Genomic DNA, 19,682 nt, shown 5'->3' on the forward strand with positions numbered 1-19,682 from the left:
CTACTAGTATAGCTTTTTCTCATTTGTTACTTGATGTAGATAGTATACGACATGCTACGCTTCAAAATCGCACTGCTATTGACTTTTTACTCCTAGCTCATGGAGGTGGATGTGAGGACTTGGACGGTTTGTGTTGCATGAGCTTGAGGGACCACTCGAAGTCCATCCATGCACAATTGCAAGAGATATGCCGACTGAACCAGCAATTAGTGGAAGCAACTGGATGGAACCTGTTCACTGGGTGGACATGGGGGTGAGGTTGGTTAAAACAGTTATTGTTGTGGACTATAGTTCATACAGCTTTACACCGCTTAAGAGTACGGGTTGTGGAATACCACAGTGTCCCAACTATGGACCATGCGGTGGCACGTGTGAGGGATTTCAGTGATGGTCCATGTAGGGCCACTGTGGGAAATTACAAGCAGCACACAGCTGTGAGAACGCGACCTTGGAGAGGGGAGCTAGGAGGGCTGTTACTGAGCAGGATGTTGCTGCTATCCAGGAACCGCTGTTAGTCAGCAGGGCACGTACTTGGCAGGCCTTGCGCATGTGCTGGCCACACGTGCACCAACACCTGGTCAGTACTCTGCCACTGAATCTGCTCAGGGGATAAACAGAGGCGGCTCAAAGCAGAGGAGAGAGAAAGGACGCAGAGCACACTCTGCGAACAACAGGGGACGCCCTGAGGGTTCTGCGCCTGCCTCCCTTCTCTGCTCTGACCCCGCTGACCATTATCCTCCTGCTCGGCGGTGTCTCCGACTTAGTTGGGGTGGTAAGACTCTCACAAAGGGAAAACAATGCGCTGGTAACTGCTTATGCTAGGAACAGTAACTGCTTATGCAAGGCTATAATAGAGCAATAAATACTGTTGTGCTTGTAAATATCATATGCTGGGTGAACTTTGTGCATAGGAATCCTATGAACCGGTTACAAAATCCCAGGGACAAATCCAGGCTGGGTGGAGAATGGATTGAGAGTAGCCCTGAGGAGAAGGACTTGGGAGTGCTGGTGGATGAGAAGCTCAACATGAGCCAGCAATGTGCCCTTGCGGCCCAGAAGGCCAACCGCATCCTGGGCTGCATCAAGAGCAGCGTGGCCAGCAGGTCGAGGGAGGGGATTCTCCCCCTCTACTCTGCCCTGGTGAGACCCCACCTGCGGTACTGTGTCCAGTTCTGGAGCCCCCAGCACAAGAAGGACATGGACCAGTTGGAGAAGGTCCAGAGGAGGGCCACGAGGATGATCAGAGGGCTGGAGCACCTCTCTTATGAGGCCAGGCTGAGAGAGTTGGGGCTGTTCAGCCTGGAGAAGAGGAGGCTCCGGGGAGACCTGATAGTGGCCTTCCAGTACCTCAAGGGGGCCTACAGGAAAGATGGGGAGAGGCTGTTCAGTAGGGCCTGTTGTGATAGGATGAGGGATAATGGTTTTAAAATAGAGGGAGGTAGATTTAGATTGGATATTAGGAAAAATTTTTTACAGTGCGAGTTTTGGAACACTGGAACAGGTTGCCCAGAAAGGTGGTGGATGCCCCATCCCTGGAAATGTTCAAGGCCAGGCTGGATGAGGCTCTGAGCAACCTGATCTAGTCAGGGATGTCCCTGCTCCTTGCAGGGGGGTTGGACTGGATGACCTTTGAAGGTCCCTTCCAACTCTAACCATTCTATGATTCTATGATTCTGTTTAGTGCAGAGTGGGCAGGAGGCTACTGTGGAAGCTTCTGTCAGAAGCTGCTAGAAGTTGCTCCCCTTTGTCCAGCGGACCTGGCCAGGCCTAGGGGGGACCTGCTGATGTGTAGAGAACCTGAGAGGTGTCTGTTCCCCTGTTGTGAAGAATTTCTTGTGAGAAATTGCCCACCTTTCTGGGCAACCTGTTCCAGTGCCCTGAGGCCTCTCCCGGGCACCGCGAGGCAGCGCGGGTGTCCTCTCCTTGCACAGGGAGTTCAGATCCATCTCCTGGGCGCGAGAGGGGTCGCCAAAAGAATGCCAGCCCTCTTTCTCCTCCCTGCAGACCCTGCACGCCATGGACATGATGCTGCAGATGTTTATACTCAGCTCTCCCACCTCCAGCTTCAGCGAGGAGCTGCAGAACATCTTGCAGGTCTGGCACGGGCACAGCGTGGGGTTGGCAGGGGCTGTTCTTCAAGCGTCGCTCAAGCTCACAGGACGCCTGGGCGACTGCACGAGTCCAGCCGGGAGATCAGCAGTGCTGCTTCTGCTGGCACGGGCAGCAGCTCCCAGGGCACACCAGCAGCTTCTCTCCTCCCAGATGCTGCTGACCTCCACCAAGTCCATGATGGCAGTGGTGTGCGAAAGGGCCGTGGGGAGGATCACGATGCTGAGCTATTTGCTGGCCAGCTATTTCTCACTGGAGGTAAGAGCCAGGCCCCTTCCAGCAAGCCGTCTCGCCTTCCCCTGCACACCAGAGCATCCTGCAGCTCGGGGTGCCTGTGAGGCAAGTCGGGGCACAGGCTAGGGCACTGGGCAAGGCTCTGCCCTGAAGCAGGCCTCTTGGTCCCTCCTTCCCACACGGTCTCCCCTCAGCCCTTCTGATGTTCTGCCTCCCTCGCCCAGGGCTGCTGTCACTTTGGAACAGAGGAGGACGGCCCTGACTGCTACGAGGACATCCATATCCTGATCCTGGGACAGCTGGAGGGACGACTAATACTTCTCAGCTCTTGCAAGGACAAAGACACCAGCTGTGTGGCCCTGGATGCTCTTCATCTCCTCTACAGTTTCATCCTGCAGCAAAGACGTAAGAGAAGCTGTGGCAGGCCGCGTCCCTGCAGACGTGCACACCTCTGCTCTCTTCATCACTTAGGAAGCGTCTTAGCAAAATCCTGTGTCTTACTGACTCTTCTGTGTTTCCCCTCCATTTAGGCAACGTGCTGCCAGAGGACCATCCAGAATACCCAGACTTGCAACGGAGATGGGATTCCGAGGGTAACTGGTTGCACTCTTCGCTCGATAGCAGCGACACGATGAAGGTAATGAGGTCCCCCCTTGCTGGGACTCTGGTCCGTGGCATTGGCAGGAGGCTTGTGTGTGCAAAGGGACCCAGAATCAGTGGGGCTCAGCCAAGCAGCACCACCAGGACTTTTGGTGTGATTCATCTTGCCTTATTTTGTTCCCCCTAGATGTTTGGAAACTGCCTCGAGCCTTTTGAGAGGACAGATGTCATCCTCACGGCCATCGAGGCCATGACGGACAACAGCCTTTGTGACATGTGGGGGGCCAGCAGCATGCTGGACGAGGCCGTGAACAATCCTTCCTCCTGGCTGACGGACGTAAGCAGCCTGCAGCTGGATCACCCTGCCCATGAGTCCTTTCAGGGCTTGCTCCTCTCTCCCTCCTTCCTTCCTTCCTTTCCTCCCTCGCCCACCCCTCAACCCCTCCCTCCCACTGCCCAGTGTGTCCAGCACCTGCAGCCTTCCTAAGCCTAAAGAGAGGGAGGGGAAGGGCAGCAGTTTCAGTGGCAGCAGCTGTGCAAACGGCTGTGCTGCAGTGGCAGCGCCATCCTCACCTGTGTCCCCTCCAGGTGCCAAAGATCATGACTGCCATCCATGGAAGCCTGGACCGCATTTGCGTGACAGCAGCCCCGCGCAGCATGGATGCACTCCTCCTCTTCCTGGCCAACTGGCGCCCTAAGGAAGTGGTGAGGAGCTTGTTGAAGTTCTCTCCACCAGCTGACAGGTAGTGGCCAGAAAACCCTTGAGGGCTTGTTCCCTGTGGGGAGAGGGGTGCGGAGACTCCGGCTGCCAGACCCTTGGGAACCTGCAGGACATCCTGGAGGAGCTGGGCCCTGGCCCAGCATGGTGGTCAGCTAACCCTGCTGACCCAACGCTCTGGCTTGCAGCGCTGCCCTGGCCATGTGGGAGGTGATCTTCTCCGTACCCCAGCTGTCGGAGAAGGTTTTGAGGGAGCTGCGCAGCGAACTCCAGGACCAGCTGGTGTGCAAGTTGTTCCACACCATCAGCGACGACGTCTGCATCCTGCACCTGGCTGTGAGTGACCGGAGCAGGCCTTGCTCACCTGCAGGGCTGTGCCTGCCCTCTCCCCTGCCATCTGCCCCCAAATGCTGTTCAGCCGCTCCTCAGAGGCGTGAGGAGAGGCTGGCCACGGTCAGAGGACAGCAGGAGCCATCGCAGACACTGTGCTGTGTGCGGCCTGGTGCAGGGCACGGGGGGATCCAAGAGGCCCTGCACAGGCAGAGCTGTCCCCAGGACGGGCTGTCTGGCCCCAGTGCCCTTGCCCTGAGCTGCCAGTGGGAAGCAGGAGCCGCTGGGTGCGGGGAGCCCTGCAGGCTCTGCCAGTCTTTCACTGCCCTCTTCGTTGCAGCTGCTGGCCACCAGCGACGTTCGGTCAGAGGATTTTGCTGCCATGTACAATGAGCGGAGGTCTCTGCAGCGCTCAAGCCTGGAGGTGCTCTCGCTGACACTCCTAGGCCTCGTCACGCTGTCGCAGAGACCTGAGCTAGTGAGTGGGGCAGAGTCGAGTGGAGCCCAGTTGGCAGCCTGGGGCTGCTGGGGCAGGGGGTGATGTGGTGGCTTGGCCTTGGCTGGGAGTCGGGAGGTGGGGTGACAGCTCCAAACACTTTCCCTTCATGGAGGGGCCAGCTGCCGTCCTGGGGAGCTCTCCAGGCACAGGGGGTTACCAACCCTTCGGCCCTTTGGGCTGCTCAGAAAAGGGGGTGGCTGAGCAGGGGCAGTCTTTGCTCTCCTACCACCTCTTCCCTCCCCCTGCTCTCCTTGCATCCCCATCCATGTGTCCGTGGCCACCGCCAGCCAGGAGGCTGCTGCAGCAATTCCCGTGCTTGCTGCCAGGAAGCCGGATGGGAGGCTGGTGCTCAGTGACCAGAGCAGTTTGGCCAGGATGGCCTTTCATTGCTTCACAAAAAGGAGATGGTGTGTTTCATACAGGCAAGAAAAATGCAGGTCGTGCTGGGAGACGTCCTGGAGACCCTGCAGCATGCCAATGAAGATATCCAGATGAAGGCCCTGCTTGTCTTCAGAAAAATGCTGGTTTATATGAAGGGGGAGAAGGCCAGCCGCATCACTCTGCAACTGGTGGAGAAGCTCCTGCCACTCTTCAGCAATGTAAGGCTGCTGCGGGAGCCTGAGCCAAGGCAATGGACATGCTGCAAGGACAGCTGCTGGTCAGCCCAGCCCTGTGGTCAGCGGTCAGGCAGGGCTGCTCCCTTCCTCACTCCCCTGGGCTCTGCAGCCCAGCACGGCTTCTCCCTGGCAGGCTGATGCCTCCGGGTAACACCGGAGACCTGAGAGCCTACGCTGGGGCCCAGCTCGGCCCCTGTGCACAGCACCAGCAGCCCAAGAGCTGCTCTCAGAGCTTTGAGGGCCTCCTCAGCTGCAGCGCCAGGCCGGAGCAGATGTTCTCCCCAGGCGCTGTGGCAGGGGCTGAGGCTGAGCCAGCCGTGTGTGCGCCAGAGGGATTTTCACCAGCCAGCCTGGTCTTCTCTTCAGCCTGTCGCTTGGGAGCTCTGCACTGGCACGGCCGGTGTGGCTGATGGTGGATGCTGGGTGGCTAGGGGAGCACACGGAGCATCGGCCCCACCTCTTGTGTGGCCTCTCTCAGGCCCAGGGCTATTCAGCCGCAGCTGCAGATCTGGCCCACAGCCCCTGTGTTCAGAACCCAGCCCCGGGGCATCTCCCCCCACATCAGCCACAACAACGCCCTTGCTCAGCGCGGGCAGGGAGCAGCTGTTGCTGAAGTCCCCCTGTCCTCCTCCCTACCAGGAGTCCAGCCAGGTGCGGGAGCTCTCCATCAGCCTCTTCAGAGACATGCTGAAGGCTCTGGTGGTGAGAAACCAGAGAAAGATCAAGAAGGCAGTGCAGAGGGTCCTGCTCCCGCTCTTCCTCCGGATGCATGACCAGATCGGGAGCGTGGCCAAGGTGCAGTGACTGCGACCGCTGTCGTGGGGAGGGGTGTGCTGACAGCATGGGCTCTTGTGCCTTCTCTGAGCCTCTGCTTCTCTTCAGGCCTCCAGGGAAGCCCTGCTAGCTGCTGCAGAGCTCCTGGAGCAGAAAGAGCTGAAGGACCTCACCCAGACAGAGCAGACATGGAGGACTGGAGAGTGCTTGGTGAGAACAACCCCAAATCCTAGGATCCAGGCAGGACGAGGACTGCCCTGTGTGCCCGGGGCTGTGGGCTGTGCAGCTCTGCCTTCCCTGCTCTGCTCCAGCCCGGAGCCCAACGCCTGGAGCTGCATCTTCCTTCCCTGCCTTCAAGCACAGAGCCCCCAGGAGCTCTTCTGCAGGCCCCTCTCCCCTGCTCGCTGCCCCCTGGGTGCTGAAGTCTCCTCCCTGCCCATCCGGGGACCTGGCAGCGGGACAGAGGGATCTCAGTACCTCCGGGCTCCCTCTGCCTCTGGCTCTCTCTGAACCCCAGCCCCACAGGGATGCTGGCTGGAGATGGGAAATGCCGAGAGGGAAGGGCAGTGCTCCAGCCGGCTGCGGAGGGTTGGTACCAGCCCCGTGCCCTTGTGCTCTCTCCAGCTGGCGCACAAGAGGAGCAGGGTGGAAGAGTACCTGCAGCAGAGCCTGCCGTACTTGAAGGACTCTCAGGCCCCCGTGCGAGAGGCAGCTGTCAGGTTCATCGGTGAGCCACAGCCCCTGGGGACACTCTTCTGGCAGCCTGGCCCCAGTCCCTGCTGTTGCACTGGCAACAAGGGGCAGCCCGTGGCTACCAGAGCCCTGAGGAGGGCCCAGCACCACGCAGCTGGGCTCGCTGGAAGCCTCGCTCGATCCCACCACCCTCAGTCCTTCCCTGGCGTCAGCCCTGCTGAGGGGGAGGAGGGTGGGCAGCCACCCTGCAAAGTGAAGGTCTGACAAGAGATCTGTGCCTAGGGCTTGCCGCACGGCATCTGAGGGACCGAAGCTCGGAGAAGCTCTGCGATATCTGCAACGGTGAGGAGGGGCGGTGCTGTGCTGGCTGGGGCTGGTGGGGAAGGGGACAGAGCCTGGGCAGGCCACTCTCATGCCTGGAACTGCTGCAGGAAAACTCTTTGGGGCCAGAAGAACATGTTGGGGGGCACGGGGCATTCGTCTCACCTCCTCCCCTGGCCAGAGAATGAGATGGTTGGGCTGGCATGGTCTGGAGGGGACTCCTGGGGGTCTCTGCTGCTAGTGGGAGTTCATCTCTGCTCTGCTTGCTCTTGCAGCTCTCAATCCCTTGAGGAATGACCCTGACCCCTTGGTCAGCTCCCTGGCAGCTCAGACCATCTTCATCCTGGGCGAAGAGACACCAACATCAAGAGAAACGCCAGCATCAAGAGAAACGCTCGCATCAAGAGAAACGCCAACATCAAGGTGGAGCCTGCGGTCACTGTGCTGCTGGTGCCGCTGAGCCTTTGAGAGATTAAATTCTCCTCTCAAAAATGCCCGTGTTGAAGTACTTTTTTAAAAAAATAACTCTGGAACAACAAGCCCAGTCCTATGCGGTCCTTGCCACAGGGCCCACCTGGAGGGTGCTGAGCAGACAGTGTCACTGCTGGCCTCTGCCGCTGCCTCAGGACAGCCGACCCGGACCCAGGGTGTCCTTGCCACAAAGCCCCAGCTGCCTCGCCAGAGCACAAAACCCGGAGGGGAGGAGGAGAGAAGCTGTAGCCCAAGCTGCCCCTCCTGCGACACCTCAGGGCACAAAGAGGCACCCGTGTCTGCCAAGCTGGCAAGTCGTCCTGTGTCCTGTCACGGAAATCCTGTGCTGTACTGGGGAGCTGTGCTGGTTTGGGCTGGGACAGAGCTAATTTCCTTCACAGTACCTGGTGTGGGGCTATGTTTGTATTCCACACCATTTCTGCCAGGCTCAGGTCCCTCACTATCCAATCCATCCTCACCAGCCACAACTGCCCTTCCCATCCTTTGGCACAGCACACAGGTGGCATTCCCACCCCTGCCCAGTGTCCCGGAAACGCCCACAAAATGTCCCGCGAGTCCCTTTGCTCCCTGACTTTGGGCTCCGTCTCTTCTCGTGGTCACTCAGGACAGCAGAGGGGTGGCGTCGTGTGGAGTCACTGGGCACCACAGCCAGCTCAGCTTGGAACCAAGAGGTTCCCCTGGCTTTCTGGGTCCAAAGCGCCACTTGTCACGTCCAGCCCACCCTTCAGCACCCAAAGCCCCATTTTTAGGGGAACAGTAATCAGAGGCCCAGATCTGACTCTGATGAGTGTCCCTCCCCAGGCTAGGAGCAAAACCTCCGCGCTTGCTGCAGGCTGTGTGCCAGCAGGTTCCCCTGCAGCCCCAGGGACAGCTGGAGGGAGCCCCGAGGGGACAGAGAAAGTGCCGCCTTGGGCTGGGCCTCTGCTGCTGAGCTGGGCTGGGCTCCTGGCATGGAGGGAGCTGATGGCAAGCCGGCAGCGCTGCAGAGAGACAGCTCTGCCCAGGAGCAGCTCCTCTGCCAAGCGCAGCAGGGCTGAGGGCTCTGCCTGCAGGCAGCGAGGGGAGAGGGCTGCTGCAGAGAGAGGGGAAAGGCAGCCAGGGCTGGGAGGGGGCTGAGAGCTCACTGGGGGAGGAATCTTCACAGCCCTGCACATGGTTGTTGTAGTTTAGCCCTGATCCAGAGCAGACTATGCAGTCTCTCTCTCACTGCCCTACCCTCCAAGAGAATAGGGAGAGATAATATCAGGAAAAAGGCTCGAGGTTTGAGATAAGGACAGGGAGAGAATCCTTAAGTTACCGTTATGGGCAAAACAGGCTGAACTTGGGGAAAAATATTTATTTCTTACTAAAAACCAAAGCAGGATAATGAGAAAAAGAACAAGATAACCTCTTCCCAGGCTTAACATTATCTCTACCACCTTCCCCCCACGAGCAGCACAGGGGGAAGAGGAAATGGGGGGTTGCGGTCAGTTCGTCACACGTTGTTTTATGCCGCTGCTTCGTCGTTGGGGGAAGAACTCCTTGCGTTCCTCCCCTGCTCCTTAGTGAGGTCACTTCACACGGGCTGCAGTCCTTTGTGGAACTGCTCCGGCGTGGGTCATCTCTTCCACGGGGTGCAGTCCCTCCAGAATGGCTGCCCCAGCGGGGCCTCCATGCGCCACAGCCTCCTACACTGTCCACCTGCCCTGCCGTGGGGTCCTCCATGGGCTGCAGGGGGATCTCTGCTCCTCCGTGGGCCTCCATGGGCTGCAGGGGGACAGCCTGCTTCTCCATGGTCATCACCACGGTCTGCAGGGAAATTCTGCCCAGGAGCAGCATTACTGCTCCCCCGCCTTCTTCACTGCCCTTGGTGCCTGCAGCGGTTCCTCTCACAAGAAATTCTTCACAGCAGCAGAACAGACGCCTCTCAGGTTCCCTACAAATCAGCAGGTCCACCCTAAGCCTGGCCAAGTCCGCTGGACAAAGGGGAGCAACTTCTAGCAGCAGGAGACAGAAACTGCCACCATAGCCTCCCCCCCATCCCCCACTGAATAAAACCAGAACACAACGGATGCCACAGCAGCCAGCGATGATCCACAGGAATATGGCTGTGAGCACATATTCCTCTGCTGGGAGGAGCACGGCCACCCAGACAAGGGCAGTTTTTGTCCATCTTGACTCCATACTGGTGTGGCCGCATCTAAAGTAGTGTATCCCAGTGTGGGGCTCCTCGTTCTGGAGGAATGGGGAGGAAATGTCATGTGACCAGAGAAAGTCTTCCAGGATAGTGATAGGGGTCGTGTTTGGAGCTTCTTCAGCCTGCTGAAGTGGTGGCTGAGAGAACAACAGTAGTAGCTCTAGACAGCTTGAAAATTTCTTACCAAGATGATGGCACTTCTTTTTTTGATAGTGGGAAACAGCATGAGAGAGGAAAACCATCAGAAAGTGCAGCTTTGGAGGACCAGAGTGGACCTGAGGATAAAGAAATGTCATCCTGAGGGTAATGCTGCGGTGCAAAAGTCCCTCAGAGGGATTCTGGACCAGTCCATGGCTTTGTGATTCAAGGAAGAGCTCGTGGGGATGGAGAGACACCCGTACAGGTAGGGACATCCTGTTGTGAGAACAAGGTTGGGGGTCTTTGTCCCCTTGGCTTAATGACCCTACCATTGATGCCTAACAGGAGACACATCATCCTCAGGGCAATGGGGCGTTGTTGTCTACTCACACCCACCCCAGGAGGCCAGGAGCTGTGAAACCGTTCTCCTTCACTTGGCATTGCACCTCCTGCATGTGCAGGAAGAGCCCTGAGCAACACCGAAGGGACAAGAGCTCCCTTCCCTAGGGATGGGGCTCAGGCCTTGCTCATCATCTTTTGTCAAACAAACCAAGGGTTTTCTCAGCACCAGCATTGCCTGGTCCTTACCTCTCCCTGCCTCTTATCATGGCCTCCAGTTATCTGCTGTAACAAGTCCATGGAGAGGCTGTGTCAGTCGTGGCCCTCAGAGGGACCCAGTAATGCTTCAGGGTCCTTTGGGTTTTGCTTCCGACTTTGACTCCTGGAAAGGTTTGTGCAAATCTCCTCGCAGTCACTCAGGTTCATGGACTCAGAGCACCCAAAGCACCCTGGGGCTCATTACCGTGCAGAAAGCTGTCATGTGCCTTTTGGTGTCTACACATTTTTTCTAAGTCTTCATGTCTTGTAGAGCTGAGTGGAGATGTTTCAGGGACGTAACTAAAGAGGTCACAGAGTACTTAATAAAAAGTTAGGTTTGGTGAGGTGCTGGCCTGGCATTGGCATCTGTCACACAGGGCCTGTGGGAGACCAGAGCTCCTTGCAAGCTGCAAGGCCTGTCAAATATGTGCTCTGCAGGCTAAGAGCAGTTCTGTTTTGTAAAGCAGCGTAGCATATAGAATCTGCATCAGTCAGCAGCGTTGATAGTGCCGATGCAGTTGCATTTGTTTGCTTAGCAAGCCAGCAGCCCAATTTATTTAGCGTAGCTATCGCCTGGGCACTTGCCACACCAGGTGCAAAGATTGCAGCAGCAATAATTTTACTTGGTTTCCAAAACTCTATATTATCTTGGCAATCAGATTCAAAGCTATGTGTATTTTGTTTAGGTCTTTTATGCTGTCTGGATTTTGATATGTTAGTGCTCGCATGATTACACCATGCTGTGTCGTTGCAATGTTTAGGTCTTAAAGCATTTACAATCATTACCCCTCTAGTAACATTAGCTCCTGAATAGCTAAAGAAAATAGGCAGAAGTCCATCTTTACTGATCCCAAAAGTTCCATCTCTTGTAATTTAGCACTCAGCACTCGTGGCTGCTGTTGTTTTACACAGAGTTGCAGTCCTACCGCTATCTGATCTGGCAGATTGACCAAGCATGTTCTGAAAGGGTTATTTGCAGATGACACAGACAGACAAATGGCGCCCCACCCTGTGGCACCAGCCATAGCTACCCACACGTTTGTTCCTTCCGTGACTGATGTCCATGGAGCTGCCATACAGCTCGTTAACAATCCGATGAACGTAAGGCAGCCTGGAGCACTGGTCGTACCCATCATGCAGGGATCCACTTGTTCACTGCCCCTGTAGAGACACAAGCATATCCTTTCCCCCACGTCATAAGAGGGAACTGTCCTTCCCAATTACCTGTTTCCAGATTCTTAACCATCACCAGAGCTTGCCCTGGGATGGCCTCATGTACAGTAGATGATCCAAAATGTTTCTGTATTGGGGAAGAATTGTCACTCCAGTGATTTAGAAAATTGAGCACATACATTGCTTTCGCTAACTTTTCGTTGGCAGATTTCCCTTCCATTCCCCCTTCTTGTTTTAACAGCATGTTTTTAAGTGTGCCATGGGCACATTCAATGACTGCCCATCCAGTGGGGTTACGTGGGATACCAGTAACATGCTTGGTGCCCCAAAGAGCAAGGAATGTTTGGACTGCGCGAGAAGCATACGCTGGCCCGTTATCTGTTTTCATACGCGTGGGAACCGCCATGAAAGCAAACGCTGATGTCCAATGTCGGCAAACGTCTCGAGCACGTTCTCCTGTATGAGCAGAGGCAAACAATAAGCTGGAATGGGTATCAGTAGTTATATGCACATATTTGTGTTGGCCCAATGACGGGACATGAGTTATATCAGATTGCCATAATTCTTGAGAGCACAAACCGCGCGGATTAACCCCATATAAAGATGGCATAATTGTGTTTTGGTAACTGCTACAGGAATGCACAATTGCCCGAGCTTGTTCCTGTGTCAGCTTAAATTGTCGTTGAAGGGCTGTAGAGTTTTGGTGATAAAATTCATGGGATAGTGTGAAGAGTTCCTTCAGTCTACGGCCAGCCTGGAGGTTGTGAGGAGCAGACTTCGGGAATCAAGACGCGATCCAATATGAATTTGCCATTGTTCTGTTTATTGCACTTTACAAGCACTCTTTTATATACTAGATAGCTGTCCATTCACCTAAAGCAATAATTTCATTGGTTAAAGATGTATACTGGATACAGTCATGTACTTCTTACTTTGTCCATCGTACCGTTGCTTCTCAGCACATATTCATAGAATCATAGAATCATAGAATCACATGGTTGGATGGGACCTATAAGACCATCTAGTCCAACCGTCTTCCCACTACCATTGCTGTCACAGCTACTAAACCATATCTTGTAGCTTCTCATCAAGCCGCCTCTTGAACACTGCCAGGGACGGCGACTCCACCACCTCCCTGGGCAGGCCATTCCAGTGCCTGACCACTCTTTGGGAGAAAAATTTTTTCCTCACATCCAATCTAAACCTCCTCTGGTGCAACTTGTGGCCATTTCCTCGGGTCCTGCTTGTTGCCTGGGAGAAGAGGCCAAACCCCTGCTCATCACAACCTGCCTTCAGGAAGCTATAGAGTGCAATGAGATCTCCCCTGAGCCTCCTCTTCTCCGGACTAAACAATCCCAACTTTCTCAGCCGTTCCTCATAAGACTCGTACTCCAGGCCCCTCACCAGCTTTGTTGCCCTTCTCTGGACACGTTCCAGGGCTTCAATGTCTTTCTTGTAGTGAGGGGCCCAAAACTGAACACAATACTCAAGGTGCGGCCTCACCAGCGCTGAATACAGGGGGATGATCACCTCCCTGCTCCTGCTGGCCACACTATTTCTAATGCAGGCCAGGATGCCGTTGGCCCTCTTGGCCACCTGGGCACACTGTCGGCTCATGTTCAGCTGAGCATCAACCAACACCCCCAGGTCCCTTTCCTCTTCACAGTCCTCCAGCCACTCAGCTCCGAGCCTATAGCGCTGCATGGGGTTATTGTGGCCAAAGTGCATTTACACAGTCACTAGGTCAGAAAAGAAAAGCCAACAGTGAATTAGAAAGGGGATTACAACATGATCACAATTAAAAAACCACAGCCAATGAGAAAAAAAAAGAAAGAAGATAGGTTGAGCCTGCAATGAACTATATTATAACTGCTATGCAGAAGACGATGGGCACTTCATTGGGGTAGAAAAACATCCAGTTACCAGTTTCCAGACTGCACCCTTGAGCTCCTGGTTCCTCATGCTGTAGATGAGGGGGTTCACTGCTGGACGCACCAGTGAGTACAGAACTGCCACCACCACATCAAGCAATGGGGAGGAGATAGACGTGGGCTTCAGGTAGGCAAAAAAAGAAGTGATCAGAAAAAGGGAGACCACAGCCAGGTGAGGGAGGCACGTGGAAAAGGCTTTGTGCCATCCCTGCTCAGAGGGGATCCTCAGCACGGCCCTGAAGATCTGCACATAGGACACAACAATGAACACAAAGCAGCTGAAGGCTAATACAAGACTAACCACGATAAGCCCAACTTCCCTGAGGTAGGAATGTGAGCAGGAGAGCTTGAGGATGTGGGGGATTTCACAGAAGAACTGGTCCACAGCGTTGCCCTTGCAGAGTGGCAGTGAAAATGTATTGGCCGTGTGCAGGACAGCGTTGAGAACCCCACTGCCCCAGGCAGCTGCTGCCATGTGGACACAAGCTCTGCTGCCCAGGAGGGTCCCGTAGTGCAGGGGATTGCAGATGGCCATGTAGCGGTCATAGGCCATGACGGTGAGAAGAGAATACTCTGCTCCAAGGAAGAAGAAAAACAGAAAGACTTGGGCAGAACAACCCACGTAGGAGATGGCCCTGGTGTCCCACCAGGAATTGGCCATGGACTTGGGGACAGTGGTAGAAATTGTCCCCAGGTCTAGGAGGGAGAGGTTGAGGAGGAAGAAATACATGGGGGTGCAGAGGTGGTGGTCACAGGCTATGGCAGTGACGATGAGGCCGTTGGCCAGGAGGGCAGCCAGGTAGATGGCCAGGAAGAGCCAGAAGTGCAAGAGCTGCAGCTCCCGTGTGTCTGCAAATGCAAGGAGGAGGAACTGGGTGATGGAGCTGCTGCTAGACATTGGCTTCCTCTGTGCATGGTGTCCTGTCATTAGAAGTGTCAATGAAGAGTTAGGAAAGATTTCTCTGAGCAAACCCAAAGACTTTCTCCTAGAGCCCTACACAGCACACACACCCCTATTCCTTCTCCAGAGACCTTCCTTCAGCTCCCTGCATGGAGCTCTGGTTGGTGCTGGTTGAGTGGCCATCAGGAGCAGGACCTCTGCCCACCGGCTGCCAAGGAGTCAGCCCTGCTCAGCAGCACTGGGTTCATGGGAAAGGTGTGGGCAGGGACCACAGCTGGTGTTCAGCTTTGTCAGGTGAAACTGCTCCTGATGCAGAAAGGCCAGAATCATCATCTGCACTGCCACTGCGAAGGATCTGGGATGGCAGAAGGCAGTTTGAGAGGTCTGGGTTTTTTAAAGCCCCTCCACCTCACCTGGGGAGTGTTCTTGGGTGTCAGACACCCTCAGCATTTCTGCTGCACTCAGGGAGAACAGAGCCAGTCCTGTGAGGCCAGAGGATTGCCTGTGGCTTAGTGCAGAGTGAGGGGACCTGGTCTGTTCCATCATCTTTTGCCCAGCTGCCTTCAGCTTGCACCTTTCCGAGATGGAGAGTGATCGCACATCACCTCCAGACACCAGCATCGCTCGGCAGCTGCTCTCAGCCCCTGTGCTCTGCAGAGGGACGTGGACACATGGCACCACGGCTCTGCTGCAGCTCCGGCCGCACAGGAGGGGGTTCATGTCTGGGACCCCCCAGCCCTGGGGGCAGAGGCTCTGGTGGGTGCGAGAGGAGGCCAGGGGGCTTGCTCAGAGGAAGGGGTCTGCATTGGAGGGCATCATATACAGAGTTTTCTGGATTCTCCCTCCCACAACAGTTCTGAGGTTTAGTTTCCTCTCCTTCCCTGATCCTATTTCTGCTGCCTGGAGATTTTCCTCCTGGGAAGTGTTTCCCTGTCTCATGTCTTTTTCCTGTCACCGCTCACAGACCCCATTTAAATCTCAGTGCTGTCATCTTGGCTCTACAGAAACCTTCCTGTTTGCGGCGTCTGGCTGGGTGCATCTTCCTGTTTACAGGTAGAAAACATAATGAGTCTAACTCAGCCTGATGGTTCCAGCAGAGGTGATGCTGGTGCTGTCCATAGGCACAGGAGTGACTGAGAGTGCATTAGGAGACTCCTGGAAGACGTGCTGATCACTCAGAGTTACAATGCAGGAGTCTAAGTGACTTGTCAAAACTAAGAACTATGTTATCATATGTCCCTCGGCATTTGCTAAGTGTAGGACGTTTGAGACATAAACTCAGTAAAGTTCCTTATCTTTATAGTAACCCTTGAAACCTCCTATTGAAAATAATCTTTGAAGCTCTGAGCAGCCCTGACCCACACAGCACCCTCTCAACAGCAGAAGGACCCTGCCATCCTGGGGGTCGCTCCTTCCCCCCACAGCTTCTCCCCACAGCAGCGCTGGGAGCTCCCCGGGCAGGCTGAGTGCTGAGCCTGGCAGGCGGCAGAGTCCCTGCCCCAGCACACAGCCCCTGGGCTGCAGGGACCCTGCTCTGAAGGACAGCCCTGGGCACCCCTGCCTGCACACCCGCCTGCACACCCCTGCAGCCATCCTTGGGAGAAGGCAGCCATCGCGCCCTGTCCCCCTGATGCTGCAGCAGGGAAGCCCTGCTCTGCAGCACCAACTTCCCCTTTGAGAAACCGAGAGCCCTCCTGACAGATCCCATAAACTGTCAGATGCACAAGCTCTGGGAGATCTCTCCAGGAACAACAGCTAAATTGCTCTGCACCCAGAGACTTACCACATAGAGGGCTCTGAAGATTCCTCCTCACTGACATCTCAGCATCCTCCCGCTCTCAACTGCCTTTAAGTTCTCTCAGCCGCTGTCTCTCTGCAGCGCTGCCCGCTTGCCATCAGCTCCCTCCATGCCAGGAGCCCAGCCCAGCTCAGCAGCAGAGGCCCAGCCCAAGGCGGCACTTTCTCTGTCCCCTCGGGGCTCCCTCCAGGTGTCCCTGGGGCTGCAGGGGAACCTGCTGCCAAACAGCCTGCAGCCAGCACAGGGGTTTTGCTCCTCAGCTGAGAGAGAAGAGTCACGTCTGTCGTGGTTTTGTTTAGTGAGGGGGGGCCTAAGGTGGTAGCTTCTGTAGGAAACTGCTAGAAGTCGCTCCCCTTTGTTCAGGGGACTTGGCCAGGCCTAGGGCGGACCCGCTGCTGGCCAAGGCCGAGCCGATTGGTAGCAGAATGTCCCGTGACAACGCCTCTGCGATAACGTATTTAAGAATGGGAAAACAGAAAAAAAAGAGAGAAGAGAAGATGTGAAGAAGCTGAGTAGGGGCAGAGGCGCAGAGGGGGAGGCGCAGGCTTCATGGGCCTTGCAGGCCTCACCCTCTGGCCTCTCGCCAGGCAGCCGACTGGGCCCGACGCGGTCCAGCCCGGCTGCAAGAAGTGGAGAGGAGATGAGAAGTGAATGAGATGTAAAAAAGATCCTGAGAGACACCTACCAGCCTGTTGTGAGGAACGGCTGCAGACACCAAGGTCAGCTCAGAAGGAGGGGGAGGAGTAATGCGGCTCCTGGCCAAGATTCCCCTGCAGCCTGTGGTGACGACCATGGTGGAGCAGGTTGTCCCCCTGCAGCCCATGGAGGTCCACGGAGGAGCAGAGATCCACTTGGAGCCCGTGAAGGACCCCGCACCGGGGGAGGTGGATGCCTGAAGGCAGCTGTGGCCCGTGGAGGGCCCGCTGGGACAGCTGTTCTAGAGGGACTGCACCCGTGGAAGAGATGACCCACGCCGGAGCAGTTCCACAAAGGACTGTGGCCCGTGGGAGGGACCCCACAACGGAGCAGGGGAGGAAAGTGAGGAGTTCTTCCCCCGACCATGAAGCAGCGGCTTAAAACAACATATGATGAACTGACTGCAACCCCCATTCCCTCTTTCCCCCTGTGCCGCTCGGGGAGGGAAGGTAGTAGAGATAATGTTAAGCTTGGGAAGAGGGAGGGGTGGATGGAGGTTATCTTGTTCTCTGTCTCATTATCCTGCTGTTTGTAGTAATAAATGAATAGTTTTCCCCAAGTCGAGTCTGTTTTGCCCGTGACGGTAACTTTAAGGATTTCTCCCTGTCCTTATCTCAAACCTCGAGTTGTTTTTCCTTATATTTTCTCTCCCTGTTCTCTCGGAAGGTGGGGGGAGTGAGAGAGAGACTGCGTAGTCTGGTCCGATCGGGGCTGAACTACGACAACGTCTTTTCAAGCACTGCCATTTTCCTGCTCACAGACAGAGTCAGCTCTAAATATCACCTGGCCTTGTTCCGTCAGCAGGCAGAATACCCAAAGTGAGGGATCTCCTCTACCCCTGCTGAGGGAAGGGATTCAGCGCAGTCAGTGCAGGCATCTCACCCTGGGTCTGTAGTGCTGGCGCTACAAGAGGACTCAGCTCCCTTCCACGCACACCTCAAACCCACAGGAGCTGGGATTCCTCTTGCCCCTGTTCAGCTCAGCACAAAAGGGCATTTGCCTGTGAGCTCTTTCTCTCAGCTCCCCTCCTCCTTACTGGAGATGGAGGGCAGCAGGGAGTTCTTTAGATGCAAAGCCCTGGTGACAGCTGAGGTGCCCGAGGTGGCCCAAGCTTTGTGCAGGAGACTGCAGGCTCAGGTGGAGCAGTTCTTAGGGACAGGGCAGTGTCTGGGGCTTCATCTTGGAGGCTGTTGGGAAATTCCTTTGGCAAACGGAAATGACAGCAGGTGCCCACGTTTAGGATAACGAAACCTCTTCCTACTCAGGACATGCATGGGAACCTGTACAGGTGTCCTTCTGCTCCGCTGGAGTGATTTTGCACACGGAGAGCTGGGATTCTCTCTTTCCCTTCTCCACCACCTTTATTTGTCGGATCTCCACTGACCATAATGTCTTACGGCCTCCTGCCAGTACTGTGCAGCCCAGGCCTTCTTCCCTCTGGGTTTGGTGAGAGCAGGGTTTGCTCACTCTGTGGGCACCGACACTGTTGAGGAGGGGCAGTGAGATCGTGGCTGACTGGGCATCTGGCCTCAAGCCAAGGTCAACCCAGCGCACACCATCTCGCACAATGCTCTTGAATTGAACCTTGGAAGCTGCAGTCTTGATAGGTGGGCAAAGAGGGGAGTAAAAGAGTGACTGGATGCATTGGGGTCTCTCCTGGGACTTGATGGTGTTATCAGTGTCCTGGAGCGGCTGACAGAATTTGCAGATGACACAAAACTGAGGCAAAGAAATGAAGCATACAGTGGAGGGCTGCCTTGTGGAGGAAACTGAACAGGTTGGAAGACTGGCCCAACAAGATCCTAATGGATTTCAGAGAAGAGAACATCCCAGTCCAGCCCCTGGAGTGCCCTAACACTGGGCACCAGCCCTGGCTGGGCTGCAGCTCAGTGGAAAAGGCCCTGGGGGTCTTGGTGGACAACAAGCTGCATATCAGTCAGTGGAGAGCCCCGGCAGCCAAGAAGGCCAGCAGCATCCTGGCTGTATGAACAGGAGCATGGCCAGGAGATGAAGGGAAGGGATTCTCCCCCTCTATTCAGTGCTCACCAGACCACGGGCACAGTACTGCACTGCATTTGGGGACTCCTGCCCCCAGGACAGGAAAGACATGGATTTACTGGAGCACGTTCAGTGAAGGGTCACCATTCCAGGTGTGTGTCAGTGTGCAGGTGGCTGGAGAACTTTCCAGCTGAGGAAAGTCTGAGGTACTGTTCAGTATAGAGACAAGAAGGCTTCTGGAATCTTCAAAACAGCATTTCAGTACCCATCAGGCAGTTAAGATGGAGCAAGGGTCTTCATTGTGATGCGTAGTGGGAGGACGAGAGGCAAGAGACAAAAGGCATGGCCTGCCTACTTCCCTTTGCCACCATGACCCTTGTAACTAAGGCCAAACACATATTTTGGCACTCCCAGTGTCAGCTGGCACCTGCTCCACACCTGGAGCCCACTTGGCCATGGAGAACAGGAGAGGCAAGGTCCACTCTGCCCAGCGCTGGGCACAGATTTTTCCTGGGAACTTGTCCGATGAGCTGTCATCATGTGTGTCAGCCTGTGGCCTGGCAGGGGTGGAACTGGGACAAGCGCTGCTGAGGCAAGGCTGAAGTAGCTCAGCTGGAGAGCATTCCACTGAAGATCTAAAGGTCCCTGGTTCAGCTCCAAGCTTCAGCAATGATTTTCTCCCTGAGATTTTGGCAGAGCCCTTCTGCCTTCTTCCAGCCTGCCCTGGCCCTCCTCACTCCTTCACCTCTTGCTAGAGCACTGCAGAGCTGTGGGTCAGAAGGACCCTTCCTCTGGCACCACAAGTCCCCAGGCTCCCCCTGGCCAGGCCACCTCCAGTCCAGCTCACAGGATTGGGCTCTTCTTTGTACGGGACAGGATTTGCGCCA

At 55.6% G+C, this 19,682-nt stretch overlaps 1 protein-coding gene across 1 annotated transcript; it reads right to left on the minus strand.

Moving 5' to 3' along the window:
• Window positions 1-13,343: 13,343 nt before the first annotated feature.
• LOC147596618 (olfactory receptor 14A16-like) lies at window positions 13,344-14,300 on the minus strand. The gene has a single exon (XM_086769744.1). It carries the CDS (start codon window positions 14,298-14,300, stop codon window positions 13,344-13,346), a length of 957 nt encoding a protein of 318 aa, XP_086625870.1.
• Window positions 14,301-19,682: the final 5,382 nt, after the last annotated feature.

The sequence above is a fragment of the Chlamydotis macqueenii genome, chromosome W, assembly GCF_036417535.1.
Source record: "Chlamydotis macqueenii isolate bChlMac1 chromosome W, bChlMac1.mat, whole genome shotgun sequence".
NCBI classification, from domain to species: domain Eukaryota; kingdom Metazoa; phylum Chordata; class Aves; order Otidiformes; family Otididae; genus Chlamydotis; species Chlamydotis macqueenii.

Coding starts and splice junctions, on each gene's coding strand:
- LOC147596618 (XM_086769744.1), bottom strand. CDS start 14,300: ATGTCTAGCAGCAGCTCCATCACCCAGTTCCTCCTCCTTGCATTTGCA.